Here is a 14454-nt window from a genome sequence, read left to right as displayed (position 1 = left end):
CATCTTGCTTCATCCTGCGTTCTCGCGACACCTCGCTCGCTCGGGGCAGGCTGCATGCGTCAGCCACAGGTGGGTCGAGAGCCCCGTAGGAGGGGGACCCCAACCGGGTACCCAGCGCACATGCGCGGGTTAAAGCTCGGCGGTTGCCCCCCCCCCCCCCCTCCAGACGCACACACGTCTGCCGCACCGTAAACCATCTTCGTTCATCCAATAGTCATGAAATGATCATTTCTGGTCGGAAGGGCTCTAATCCAAACAAAAAAAACAACCAAAATATTATTCGTGATTAAAGCTTGTACAGCTTGCTCAGCGTTGTTTAAGAGCTAATTGACGTCGGGCTCTTGTGGAAATCCTGCTCACAAACGTCAGATCTGAACGGGTGGGCGATGTTGCTCTTCCTGGTCTTGGACGCCGCCTGGCTCGTGGGGTAGCGAGATTTGGATGATGTTGCCTTGTGTCATGTATGTCTGAATGACCTTGACGTAGTCACGCGAAATAGTGTGCACATCTTCACGGACGTGTAGCGCAAAGCCTGATAGTTTTAGTTCCTAGGAAGAACAGCACTGCGAACTAGGCGATAAGCCAGCGGACCTAGTCCCGACAAGTTACGCTGCGGCTCACCTACGGTCACATACGGGCTGTATGCGGTCGTTGGGGGAGAACGTCGACAATGCAAGACAAATGATGGACTTCACTGCACAAAAAAATTGGCGGACAAGGTTATCGTGAAAAAGGAACCGGAGAGCTTTGGTGATTTTTTGGGAGAACTTGTCTCCTATGTCACACAGCTTCAAAGAACGACTTTGCGGCAACTAAATAAACGCAACAGGCTCAAGAGCATCTCAAAACCACTCTGTGATAATGCCACTTTCTTCAGCATAAGCCATGTATAACATTTCATATACTGAGTAACGAGAAAAAATAATTTTACTGCGATATTTTTCCAAAAAAACGCCTCCTTGTGTGATCATTGATTAGAGTCCAGAGTCGCTTTGAGGCCGCACGTCAACGTCGCGCGCGCGCAAGGGCGCGGAGACGGTGTTTAAGTTGGGGGAACGAACTCAGAAATGTCTAAGTGGGCCCCAAGTCTATAAAGTGAGCTCTTACAAGCCAGAATGATCTTCTATAGGCAAGAGTGGGGCCTTCACAGTCAGTAATGGACCCTCCAAATATCAGAATGGGTCCTCTACATCATCACGTCACGTAATTACGTTGTTGTAGCGCCCGCTCCTGGCACACACCGCATCGCGATTTCGTTGGGAGGCGCGACAGTCTGCTGGGATTGCGCTACCTGTCACTGTTCACCAGACGCTTCACTTCAGTCGCGTCACATCTGTCAGTGGAAGAAGCAGCCCCATTCCCCCCTCCCGATTTGGACTTCAGTCCCCCAACTTTGAGAAGAACGCGAGTCAAATCCGGGAAGAAACCCATTTTGGCCTATTTCTGGGAAGGTTTTGTCATTTTCCTCTTCAGCCCCTCCACTGAAACGCATTTCGCGAAACTACGCCCCAGAACACAAACGTGGTGACGAGCATGTTCGTGACCCACACACCGATCGCCCCGCTCAGCGTGCGATCCGGCCAGCTCCGTGTCACTGAGAGCGCGCCCCGCAGCAACCCACCGGCGCGTGGTCGGTCCCATGCAACCGGTCAGCCTTCGGTGAACGCGAATCGAGTTGGAATGGCTAGCGTCACCCGCTCACCGGGCGGTCTGCGCAGCGGCCGATCGGGTGCCTTCTGCGTTCTCCACGAGCTACCGAGCTGGAAAAGCACGACAGAGCGTCGCCGCGGGCGCTGGCCGCGCCGGTATAAAGGCGCGGCGGCCGCCGTCGGCCGCATCACAAGCCCATCGGCGAGCCACAGCCAGCGCACAGACAACCGACCGTGTCCGGCCCAGCGTTCCAGCCATGCGTCTGCAAATGACCATTCTCCTGGCGGCGTGCGTCGCCGCCACATCGGGCTGTTTCTACTTCTGCAAGCGGCCGGGGCCACGCCCTGGCCAAAAGGAGCTGTACTGCTGTGACATCAACAAGCCGGGCCGGTGTCCGCCGGTGCGGCCCTGCCCAGCTGGAGGCAGCTTCGGCGGGCCGCAGGATTGCACCACGGACGGTGACTGCAATGGCAGCATGAAGTGCTGCTACGACTCGTGCGCAGCGAGAACCGTCTGCAAGACGGCCGTGCACTGAGGTCAGTGAGGGGCGGGCAACCCCAGGGACCCAGGGTCCGGGACCCTGCCCGGGCGAGCCCCTGGTCAGGGGCGGGGTGACCCTAGGTCACGCGTAGTCCTCAGCCGCCAGAAGCGGTTGAGATGTCCTTCTTTTCCTCTCACAAAACGTATTGTTCGTAACGACCGTGCTCGTCCCCTCACGTGTCCTCGCGCTCGAATTGGGCACTCGCGAAATCGCGTGCCCGGCCGTGAGTGACGAGAGTTCATCACCATTTTGTAGTTACTTTTAAGTGTGCGGACCGAGGTCTCCTCGTCTTCTGTCCCCAACTAACAGTAGTTGCCGTGCTGTGTTGTGCTGTTCCGCAGTGTCCAGACAAAAATCACGTGTCATCTTGCGAAGCAGCATAGCTTGCGTTGTATTGACCGTGCAAGGCATTGCTACATCCATTTTCCATTTTTACAGTGTTCATGTTCACCATAATGATGTCAGCCATGAAACCCCAGAACATAAGTAGAATCGGGGCCAGTTTGGAGCCAGTTCTGCTCGTCACCCCCTACGCCCGCCCTGACACTATCGATGATAATATATAGTGTTTCGGGGCGCACTATTGCAACAGTGGCCGCCCGCTCCCGCTAACCCGGAGTCGGTGGTGCCACCAGGTGCAGTCGGCTTGCGAGCAGGAGGCGGAGGGACACGGCATCTGCCCCGCCCCGGCCCGGGTGCTCACCTCCTCCGTCGGCAGCCACACTGACACCCCGCATACGGTGTCGAACGTGACGTGATGTAACATGGCATCGCTCAATACAATGTCCACGCTTCTTCCCTCACGACGGCTGTGTTGAAACAGTGCTTAACGCTGGCCGTTACAGATCATTTGCTCTCATGTGGCGGCTCGGCAGGACAACTGGCTCCTGCCGGCTCATACGGCTAGTGACAAGTACATTGAAACAAATGTAGTCATTCGGTCCACAATGCACCCACGCACGGTGACCACGTGGTTAGCACAGGCCGCATCATCTGATGGTTGGCGGCAAAAGACAAATCCAACACGTATTGCTGCCATCTGCCATCTGCGAACGATTTGATATGAAAGATATGTTCTTGGTCGACACGGCAAAGGCTGATGACCTGATCATGTTTGGCCCGGTCTCAACCTACGGCAAAACAGTGAGAAGCTTCCGGGTCCTTATCATATTGTCCAAGGTATAGAATGCCCAAAGGTACAGAATGTTCAAAGTACAGAATGATCAAGGTACAGAATGCCCAAAGTTCATCATGTCCAAAGCGCACACTGTCCAAAATGAGAAGTAACTTCCAACATGGTGCAGAGTGGACGGGGTCCGTATCATAATGCCCGATGTCCAAAATGTCCAAAGTACAGAATGTCCAAAGTACAGAATGTACAAAGAACATATTGTCCAAGGTATAAAATGTCCAAAGACCAAAGCATCCAAACTAGTTTCTAGAGCGGCCGCCAGTGTATGAATAATCGCCCTTATTGGCCGGCAGCGTTGCCGCGCACAGCGCCGTCCGCACGCATACAGTCGGCACCATTACGAAGACCACACGCGTGAGGCTGGCCAGCCGGATTGCTAGCTTAGTAACAAATCCATGTCCACTACACGACACAATGAAGCCGGCTGAAGGTGCCACGCCGAGCATTAGTCGCCGAGCGTCAAAGTTGAGCCCGGTAAGGTTTGCCTGCATTTTGGGCTGCTAGAAACATTGAAAGCAGGCGGAATATGAAATGGAATTATAGCCGCTCTATGCCTGAAAATATAATTGTCGAAATCGATGCCAGCAGTGGGCAATTCTGGACGCCAATCTTGACTGTTCGATTGTCAGTATCATGCAGACATAAGTCCGGATTGATAAGCTTAAACAAGTTCAAATAGCAAATAAATTCGAGGTAATAATCGTTTTCAGCATCATACACCAGCATTGTGGTGACTATGGGATGGGTTTTCAGCAATGGCAAGCTAACATCAAAAATGTTTCGTGATCAGTAGTGATTGTCGTTGAAGGAGGGTGAATATTCTTCAATATGGCAATAAAGAAACACAACACATCCAGCACGTGCGGAAAGCTGATTGAAACACGGACGGTTAAATTTGGAGTGATAGATGGCCAGCACCAGCAAATAGGTCAAGTCGTTCAAGGCAATGACTGAAGCATCACTTTTAGATGTACTTCACATAAAAAAACGCTGCTCATGTGACGTCCCAAGATGATGCATGCTCACTTGCTTCGAACAAGGTTGGCAATTGCGCGCAATAACTTAAATATAGGAATATTTGTCTCCTGCCGTTAAGATGTCTTCAGTACAGCTAATGTTTCTTGTGCAAAGCTGTATCTATTAAACTACGCACGCGGTGCAATTACTTAATTCGACATTAGGTATACTTAACGTGATTACCTGCCATGTTTTCCTCGTAACGATGTGCCCACCTTCTGTATACGTGCGCCACTGAGGTGTCCAATGAACCGGTCTGAAAGCTTACGCTTTCTGTACATATCCCACCTGAACTCTCCCTGTACTTGAGTTCCTTGAGGTTTGGTATTTTACCCCATTTTTTTCATTTCATTCTCAATCCTTTGGCGCATGCATGGCGGACTTTTACGCCCAATGGAACACTAGGGTTTCCTGGAGCGGTCAACTAGAATAAAATTGAGATGAGCACTGCTAGTCATGCCACCCTAAAGTCGTGAATATTGTTTGTGTGGGGTCCCGTATTTACTCTTACACGTGTACATATATATATATATAACATGTATTTATGTATATACATGTACATATATGCATATAATAAGGAATATAAGTATTGGAGCCCATGTTACACCGCGCAGCTCCAGACTAAAAGCTAGTGCTACTGTGGCTAAAAGGCTAGGAATGTAATGTACACATACTTTTTATCTTAAGATTTAATGACACTTTTTTGGAGGGGCCCTTATATCTAGGGGCACAAGAATGCTGCGTGCTCCCCCCTTCACGAAATACTGGATTCGCCCCTGTTTGTAATCATTCCGCTGTGTAGTGGTAGCGCGGCGTATCCCTGTTCTTACATTATGTCAACTATAAAGACGTGCCCCACATACGCAGAATGCGGCCAGTGCGACCGGCTCTGCGGCCGGTGACGCGACTCGGTCGGCCGGCGCGCCCGACCGCAGTTCTGAGACAGCGCTCGCCTTGCAGCGGTACGGCTTGCTGGCCACAGACCAGCTGGTGCACGTACGTGACGTCGCTCGCTCACCCGCCGCTACCCCCTTCCCCGTTAGTGGACCCGTCGACAGTTGGACTGGACACCCCGTGGGGCGTTTGGGGCCGCCGCCGATGGCTGTAACCGTCGTAAGGTAGCCGCAACCCTGCACAAACGCCGGACTGAGGCTCGGGTGTGAGTGGGCCCAGCCCATAGACGTAGCAAGACCCAGAATGAGCAGTCCACAGTCCCGGGGCCAGCCGTCGGTGGCCGCGGACTCTGGCGATGGCCCGGCCTGGAGCAGACGGCTGGCTCGGACGTCACTCCGGTCGATGGCGGCACCGTTCTAGCGGACCACACAGCAGTGGGTGTAGCGGATAGAGTCCAGCACGCGCCTGGCAGCCGATGGCGCAGTTCCCAGGCAAAAGCTGAGGTGGCCTCCGCATTCCCGGCCTTGCAGCGCCTGTCGACGGATCGGAGGCGGTGCGTCACGTCCCACCTCCGGGTGATCCACGTGCTGTGGTCCGACTGTGGCGGGCCTGTCACGCTGACCTGGGAGCCGACTGTATCTGTTGAGGCGTGACCCTGGCCGCCCCGAACGTTTGAGAGCTCGAGTGATCAGTCGGTTTAGTGGTCAGTTGGTTAAGTGATCGGTCGGTTTAGTGATCAGTCGGTTTAGTGATCAGTCGGTTTAGTGATCGGTCGGTTTAGTGATTGGTCGGTGTAGTGATCAGTTTGTTTAGTGATCGGTCCGTTTAGTGATCGGTCGGTGTAGTGATCGGTCGGTTAAGTGACCGGTCGGCTTAGTGATCAGCCGGTTTAGTGATCGGTCGGTTCAGCGCGATCGGTCGGTTCAGTTGGCACGCTGTTCGGCACGCCGGCCTGCATCAGTGCACGTGGTGGGCATATCTGTGAAGCGAACGATGTTGTGTTCTCTGTCCGATTTGTCTGTCGGACGATTGTCTCAATCTGCCAGATGTACCCTTCTTAGGATGTCGTACGCGCAGTCGACGCCGTGCTGCCGCGGGAGTCGTCGGCAGATTCGTTCTCCGATTAAGACAAAAATTATGCATCTCTGCGTCCGCGCATTTCTGTTTGGACCCTCGTTCCAGTTGTCACTTGACACCACGTTTTTAAGTTGTAGTCCGAACATTTGAATGGGTGGATTTCTGGGATCGGAGCTCACGCTCTGCTGTGCTTGCTCTGTGACCGTCTACCATCCGCTGGTGAAATTCCAGGTCAACGGCTGAATTTGTTTTAACGTGCCTCATGTTTAACGTGCCGCAACGCTCGGCGCAGTCCGCCTTCCCTCGCACGTCACCTGACCTTTGACGCGGCCGCTGTCCCCGGCCGCAGGTCATCCCAGGCAGTGACATAACGAGCGCCTGAAGCGACTCGAGCCCACCTCGCCACGCACGGATGCACGGGAAGGCAGGCGCTCTAACCAACTGAGCTATGGGGACGGACGTGTCCGGGCGTGTGGTGGCTGGCTGATCTGCCGTAGCGGCGCGGTCTGGTCTGGCGGTCTGGTGCCGGTCTGAGTCAGCTGACGTAGCTGCTGTCGCCGTGCCCACAGCCTCTGGTCATGTTCGATACCGCCGGCGCGGTACACGTCTGGCCCGACAGTGCTGCCGCTCTCGTTAAATCACCTGCACCAGAAGTTGTTGTACTATACGGCAGATGTAGCCACCGGCATCATGCAGGGCTACGCCGTCACAGAGGTGGGATTTCGAGCGTGCTGACGTCACGGCCCAAATCGCAGGCGAATCCACATGGGGCCCCGTTAAGTCGACTGCAGTGAACGGTCGTTCGTGGGCTCTGTGTGGGTTTTGTGACTTTTTACATGTTAGTGTTTGACACAGCCTTCTTCTACGAGTTGAGTATTGATAATAGCACATTTGTTACGCACTATGCATTATTTGGTGACATATCGCCGAACAACAAGTTGTAACACTAAATTGTTTCGCTCGTGTGACCGTTGGGACTTGTCGCATGTATGCAGGCTGTTAAGTATCTGTTGGCGCTGCATCCAACAGTCAGAACAAAAGGCATCGGTGTCATTTCCGTTGTAATATGAGCGTATGTACTCATCACAAGCTCATTATCGTTCTCCAACGTAGCTAACTAATTTCCATGTGGTATCTGAAAGTCGTAGGAATGCCAGGCCCTTCTGACGAAATGGCCCCTTGAAAAGCACGGCTGCCGCTGGGAGTCGAACATGTGACCTTAGCCTCTGCCAGGTGGCTCACAGCCGGCCGGCCTGACGCGCGCCCCTGGCGGCAGGACCTGCGGACGGTGCCCACGTGGCGGCTGGACCTGTCGTCGCAGGGTCAGACGATCCGGCGCGTGCTGGCCAAGTCGCCTCACGAGCGCGTGCACAGCCAGGGTCGCGTGCTGGCCGACAGGAGCGTGCTGTACAAGTACGCCAACCCCAACCTGCTGATGGTGATCACCGACGCCGACGACCCCGTCCACAAACGTCAGTACCGCAGCCTGTGTTCACAGACATCAGTACCACAGTCTGTGTCCACAGACGTCAGTACCACGGTCTGTGTCCACAGACGTCAGTTCCGCAGCCAGTGTCCACAGACGTCTACCACAGCCTGTGTCCACAGACGTCAGTACCGCGGCCTGTGTCCACAGACGTCAGTACCACAGCCTGTGTTTCCGGACGTCAGTACCGCAGCCTGTGTCCGCATACGTCAGCATCCGTAGCCTGTGTCCACAAACGTCAGTGCTCCGAGCTCTGGCTGCTACGTCAAAAGGTCAACACGCTAGATGCCATAACACGCGTATTGAAATGACGTCTGCCCGACCCACGTTAGTCTAGCGAGTTGTGCGTGCCTTGGACGAATAGTCCGGACGGTCCATCGCTGGGACGGAGAGCCAGTGTAACGACGACAGGCCGCGGTGTTGTACCAAGCGACACGGCTGGCTCCAACGCCGGGTGACCCCGCACCCTGCAGTGGCGCCACCTCTGTCACGTGCGCGCCCTCCGCCGCCGCCAGACTCGACCAGCCTGTACCTGGTGGACGCCGTCAGCGGCCACCTGGTGTACAGCCACGTGCAGCGGCGCGTGCGCTGTCCGTGCCACGCGGTTCACTCGGAGAACTGGCTGGTGTACTCGGTCTACAACGAGCGCGCCCGGCGCACCGAGCTCACCAGCCTGGAGCTGTTCGAGGGCACCGTGCAGGCGAACGCCTCAGGTTAGCGCCGGGGGGCGGACGGAGCAGGAGACGCCCCGCTGGGGGGGGGGGGGAGGTTGAGTGAGGGCTGTGCGCGGGTCGTGTTAGCTCGCCGCGCGTTGAGAGGAATGAGGAATGAGAGGAATGAGAGAGAGAGAGAGAGGAATGCGACGCGGCTGTGTTGCCCAACACTCGCACCCACGAGGCTGCGGTCAGGGGTCGAATCGCAGGCACGCCGAACTACGAAGGCGTGGGGCGCGGTCTGGCCGCCTGCCCGATCACACCCGCGCGATCTCCGCGGGAGTGTAACGCCGCTGGGTCCGCGCGATCGCCGCCGGGGTTGTGGCGCCGCTGGACCGTTCGCCGCGCCTGCCGCAGCGTTCTCGTCGCTGGAGGCGCCGCCGCAGCCCATGGTGGAGAAGCAGAGCTTCATCTTCCCCACGCAGATCGAGGCGATGCGCGAGACCATCACTGAGAAGGGCATCACCACCAAGTTCGTCTTGTGTGAGTTGGCTGCTGCTGTGGACTTCTGGCCGCCTCGGGGCTCTCGCTCTTGCTCTTAATCAGATGAGTGGTAGGAGAATCGCCTCATTGAAAGTGGTGTATTGACCATGGAACCTGTCTCTTCCCATGTACACTTTTTGTGAGAAGGCGCCTATAGGCGCCTTCTCACATGGAAGATGTGACGCCTATGCCTCACGCCTATGGAAGGTGCCTATAGGCGCCTTCCATAGGCGCCTTTTCTACCTCGTCCTCGTGTTTCTCATCGTGGCGTTTTGTCTACTCGCAAATAACTATCGTTGCATATCGGATAGCATTGTGCTGTGCTGGCGTTGCCAGAGACAGCTGGAAAAGGTGACCTGTTTGAATCCGATGCCAGATGCCGTACTCCATCCTGGTCCTTACGTCACCTGATATCTTCACTTGAGCATGTCTCATCTGTATATATCCGTACTCGGTGTTTTTGTTTGCGTTAACTGGGTCATCTCGTGACGTAATAATCGTGACGTCGTGACGTCTGTTCCTTTCAATCGCGATAGGCTGCTGTGGTCCTGTGTGATCCAATGACCGAATTACAGCTTTAACTCCGGTCGGTGACTGTCGTGCTCTCGCCCCCCACGACTCCGCTTGCAGTGGTCCGCTAACACCCTGCCCACGAACGTCTCTGGTCAGTTTGGCTCCCTCTGAGGATAGTTCTGTCGCTGTGGTTTCGGCGCGTATTACTGTGCACGGCCCGTTTGCTTTCCGTCTCCGCCGGTCCGCGTCTGCCTGTGCGGCCCTCTGGACCCAGTCTGGTCAGCGGGGCGGCATCGCTAGTGGCGAACCGTTCTCTGACGGCCTCCGGTCGTAGCGGCGCCCTTCCACGGCCTTCCGCCCCCTCCCCCCTCCCCCCTCCACCCCGGATCTTGTCTTACTGGGACGGCGGCCCTCGCATCGAGCCGTGCTCCCTGACTTCCCTCCCCACTCCCGGGGGTCTCCCCTGGCTTCAGCGCCCGCACCACGCCCCGCTCCCTGGCTTCCCCCCCTCTCCCGGGGGCGGTCTGTCCTGGCTTCGGCCCCGCGCCACGCCCCGCTTCCACTTCCCTCCCTCTTCCGGGAGACGGTCTCCTGGCTTCGGCCCCCTTACCACGCCTTGCTCCCTGGCTTTCCCCCTCCGGAGGGACGGCCTCTCCGCCGGTCCGCCCCGTCGCGTGCCCCCCCCCCGTGACGCTCCTCCGCCGGTCCGGCAGTCGTGCTGCCCTCCGGCGGTGTGGTGGCGCTGAACCGGGCGCTGCTCGACCCGCGCCGGCCGCTGGCACCCGGTCGGTCGGCCATGGATGAGGGCCTGCCGCCGTACACGCCCGAGCTGCCGCTGCCCACCGTAGCCGTGGTCAACTATAGCCAGACGCTGCTGGGCGTGCGCGGCGTGGTCACATCCCCCTCGGGCCTCGAGTCCACCTGCCTCGTGTTCGTGTACGGACTCGGTGAGTGGCAGGAGGCGGCAGCGGCGCAGCGCCGTGTTGAGTCGTAGCTGTCGCTTCGGCTTACATTGGATTAGTCGCGGCGTTTGCAAACAGTGTTTTCAAATTGGTTTTGTGTGAGGGTGTGGGTGTGCGTGCGTGCGTGTGATGTGGGCTGGTTCTGGTGTGCAGGCTGATGGTATGATTCAAGCCAAGTCGAGAGGTGAACATACCAAAAGACTGATGTTTGCAACGAAACGCTAACATTTCATTTACAAACCATGGCAAGCGGCCCGCGGGACGTGGGTGGCGATGGGCATGCGTGCCGTGCTCGCGCTCTCGTGACGTCCCTGCCGGCCTCCACTGGTGGCCGCGCGCCGGTCCCGTCACCGAGCTGACGCTGCCCCCCTCCACCCGCCCCGCGCTCCGGCAGACCTGTACCACACGCGGGTATTCCCTTCAAACATGTTCGACCGCTGAAGGACGACTTCGAACTCGACGTTCATCGTGCTGGTGCTGGCCGCCTGGTGGCCGCCTCGGCGATATCCCCGGCGCCTGTCGCAGGGCCGCGCCCTCCCAGCAGGCCTGGAATTAGTCACCCGGGACCGCCCGCGGGCGCCCTCCAGCAGGCCTGGAAGGAGTAACCCAGGACCGCACCGTCTGGCGCGCCCTCCAGCAGGCCTGGAAGTCGTCATCCGGACCGGCCCGCGGGCGCCCTCCAGGCAGGCACTGGAAGAGTCACCCGGGACCGCCCGCGGGCGCCCGCCAGCAGGCCTGGGAAGTATCACCCGGACCGTCCAGCCGGGCGCCCTCCAGCAGGCCTGGAAGAGCCACCCAGGCGGTCGGCCCCTCCAGTCGGCTCTGGAGGGGAGTCGCCCTGCCGCGGCTCGAGCCGGCGGCGGCGTGCTCTGTCAGCAGACTCTGGCTAGTCACCGACTGCGTCACTGGTGTCGTGTCAGACTGGCGGGGCAGCGTGCTGCCTGCCGGCGGGTCTGACGGTGAGTCGCCGCTCCGGGGCCGCGTCGGCGGTACCCCTCCGCTCCGACGCGTCCGGCTGTGGAGACCGGCTTTGGGACGAGTGTCACTCGGCGGCAGTGGACCCGGAGCGGGCGCCGACCGCGGGGCAGCGGCAGCGGCTGAGGAGCTCATCACGGCCAGATCAGAGCGCCGGGAGTCTGTGCTGAGCTGGGCTGGTGCTGAGCTGAGCTGATGCTGAGCTATGCCGGGTGCTGAGTTGGGCCGGTGCTGCAGGCTCACAGCTCGCGCCAGGCCGGCGCGTTGGCGGAGTGCGGTGTCGTTGCGGGCGGAGTGGACGACCCGGCTGCTGGCCATACGACGCGTGGTGCCGGGGCCGGTCGAAATCCGGCCAACGGAATCGTGCCGGTTAGGGGTGAATGGTCTGGGATGGGGTGGTGACTGGCGCTCGTGTTGACCGACACTCATTGCTAGTTCATAGCGCGATTACGGTTGATTTTGCTCAAGTCATCAGGCGACGGCTTGGGCGTGAATGTGCGTATGTGTGTGTTGCTAAGTTGCGAGGGTTGTGTCGTGATTTTCATGTTTGCCAGCATGTATATCCTGGCGTTGAGTTCGACATCGGTGCAATTTTGGGTGGCGTGGGTGTGTTTTCCTGGGCGAGTATGGTCTTTAACTGGTGTGTGTCACGCCTCTTACGTGGTGTGCGTTTCGTGTCCCGTTCATCCTCAGTTATTGTGATTCGCAGTGCGTGGCGCCGTGCATACACGTCACGTGTAAAATATAATCTGGAGATGTTGTAGTGCTGTTGTGCAAACGCTTCTCCTCGCGTGCTGTTCGGTAGGATTTCGTGGGGGTAATTTGAAATTTTTGACATTTTGAGAAGTGCCGTAAATATTCTCTGACTTGCCGTGGCGTGAGCTAGCCCGAGCTCGCTGTTACGAGTTTCGGGTAAGTCGTCTGAGGAGAAAATATAGAATCTGCCAATGGACATCAGTTGGGCGCCGCTGTCGCACAAGCATGTGCCGTGTGCAAAAGCAAGTACGTGTATCAGCTTATGCGTAGACTTCTCTGCTGTTGGAATTCGCACGCAAAATAGGCCGCATTGTACAGCGGACCCCAGATTGGCAAACTCGGTTGTCGAATTTCATTGGCATTTACTCAGCGACGATGTAAGCTTGTTGCGAGTTTATATGACGATTAAAATAGCTTGAAAAGGTCGTTTCAATTTGAGCAGTAGTTTGGTTACATTTCAATATTTATTCTCGGTTTGATGTTATATATATTGGTTCCACCACATAAAACCGCAACTTCTCATGGCTTTCTCCCCGCTCTTGCGTAAAAGTAGAAAAGCCTGCAACCGTATTCGGCCAAAGGGGAGGAGCCAGACTGAACGTGCCTCCCGCAAGGGCTCTGACTTCAATTAGAGCAGGAACCAGCAACTCCCCGGTCCCAGCTTCCAGTTTTACTAGGTACAACACCGTGCCCCGCTTTGCCCCACATGAGCGGTGACGAAGCTCTGGGTGCTGAGGTGGCCGCCTTGCGGGTCAGTGTTCGCGATCGGCAACACTCAGGCTTGACCTGTACTGGGTGACCTGTGGGGCTCCGTGTCGACTCCGTGCGCGGATAGTTGCTTTGCCAGGCGGCGTCTTCGTGCCCTGACAACGAAAGGAAACCTGGCAACTTATGATCAGCGCTCACTGTGACACATCGGAAGGGTCCTGTGCCATTCAGGGTTCCCTAGTTCCGGAAGGGGGCCTCCATCCCGACTTCAGGCCCTTCGGATCGACCAGGGGATCCCACCCCATGTCGCCAGAATGGCAGTTGCAAGCCACCCCACGCTGCGACGGAATGACTCTTCAGTGACTCCCCGCGGTGGGACGGAATGCCTCTTCAGCCCTCACCGGAACAGAAATGTGCCCCTAGTGTTTTTCTCAAGGGAGACCCTTGCCGGAAAGAAATTAGGGGTCTCATTATTGTAAGGCAAGTAGTGTTAGATTGTTCTGGTAGAGTGGGTTGAATCGAGTCCAGAAACGGACCCTGTTGAACCATGAAACATGGCCATCCCATGTTTGCCGGAGGACGTCCATTTTTTACAGAACTGATTTGTGAAACTATTTACATAAGAAGGTCTGAGCATGCGCGCCAGCAATCTCGGGAGTAAGGACAGCGATGGCCTGGGTTGCAGCTTCCATGAAACCGAGCGGTGCTGGTCACTAAAGACGACACTAGTTGGTGGCGCCGTGCGAGATCAAACGACCGTCGTGAAGTGATGGCTCTGAATGGTTTCCGAAAATAATTAGTGCAGTTCAAAGATGAGATTGGGCCTATCTTTTTCACAGCTTTGAGGTTGTCCTCTTGACAGACTAACAAGTAGTGTAAAGGAACTTTTTACACGGAAAGTAAAAATTTTACTTTTGCTCATATAGTTCCACCACCTGATTCCAGCACCACTTCGCAGTGCTGTAAAGGCCAATCTGTTATCATCAATATAAAAATCGCACAGGTAAAATATACGCCCGGACTTTCTATTAGCTGTAAGATGTTATGTCTTGGAATGCTTAAGGGCACTTGGTTCAGAAGTGTTATATTATTTTCGTCCACCCGTTGGTCACGGTCCACTGTCGCCGAGCCGAGGCAACGCGGCGTGAGGAGACCACAACGCCTGGTCTCGAGGTTTTGTTGCTAAGATTTGCAAGTGCGGATGTTCGAAACTATGTCACACAGACTGTATCATTCATCAATTTTGTCTGAATGTTGAACATATCCAGACAACCATGGCTTAGCCATGTTGATATAAACTGTTGACCCATTTGGTCTACAATCTTCATTCGTGGAGTTCTTAATATTGGGTAGGACCCAGATAAGAACTTTAACAAAGCTTCTGAGTTCTATCGAATTATAAAGAGTTCACTAACCCATTATTAAATGGAGAGCGCCGATGATTTATTACATGTAATCGCCTCAAGCACGATTTCTTCAGTTTGTTG

General features: G+C 56.2%; 1 protein-coding gene across 1 annotated transcript; it reads left to right on the top strand.

The window, feature by feature from the left end:
* The first annotated feature begins 7055 nt into the window (after positions 1 to 7055).
* On the top strand, positions 7056 to 10969 carry LOC119095053 (ER membrane protein complex subunit 1-like). The gene is made up of 6 exons (XM_037217953.1): positions 7056 to 7085; positions 7648 to 7843; positions 8373 to 8570; positions 8928 to 9053; positions 10280 to 10513; positions 10923 to 10969. The coding sequence occupies exons 1-6, from the start codon at positions 7062 to 7064 to the stop codon at positions 10967 to 10969; spliced, it is 825 nt and encodes a 274-aa protein (XP_037073848.1). The 5' UTR covers positions 7056 to 7061.
* The last annotated feature ends 3485 nt before the right edge of the window (positions 10970 to 14454 follow it).

This window comes from Pollicipes pollicipes, unplaced genomic scaffold, assembly GCF_011947565.3.
Source record: "Pollicipes pollicipes isolate AB1234 unplaced genomic scaffold, Ppol_2.1 Scaffold_4219;HRSCAF=4965_pilon_pilon_pilon, whole genome shotgun sequence".
Lineage (NCBI taxonomy): Eukaryota > Metazoa > Arthropoda > Thecostraca > Pollicipedomorpha > Pollicipedidae > Pollicipes > Pollicipes pollicipes.
This window is presented reverse-complemented; position numbering and strand designations above follow the sequence as displayed.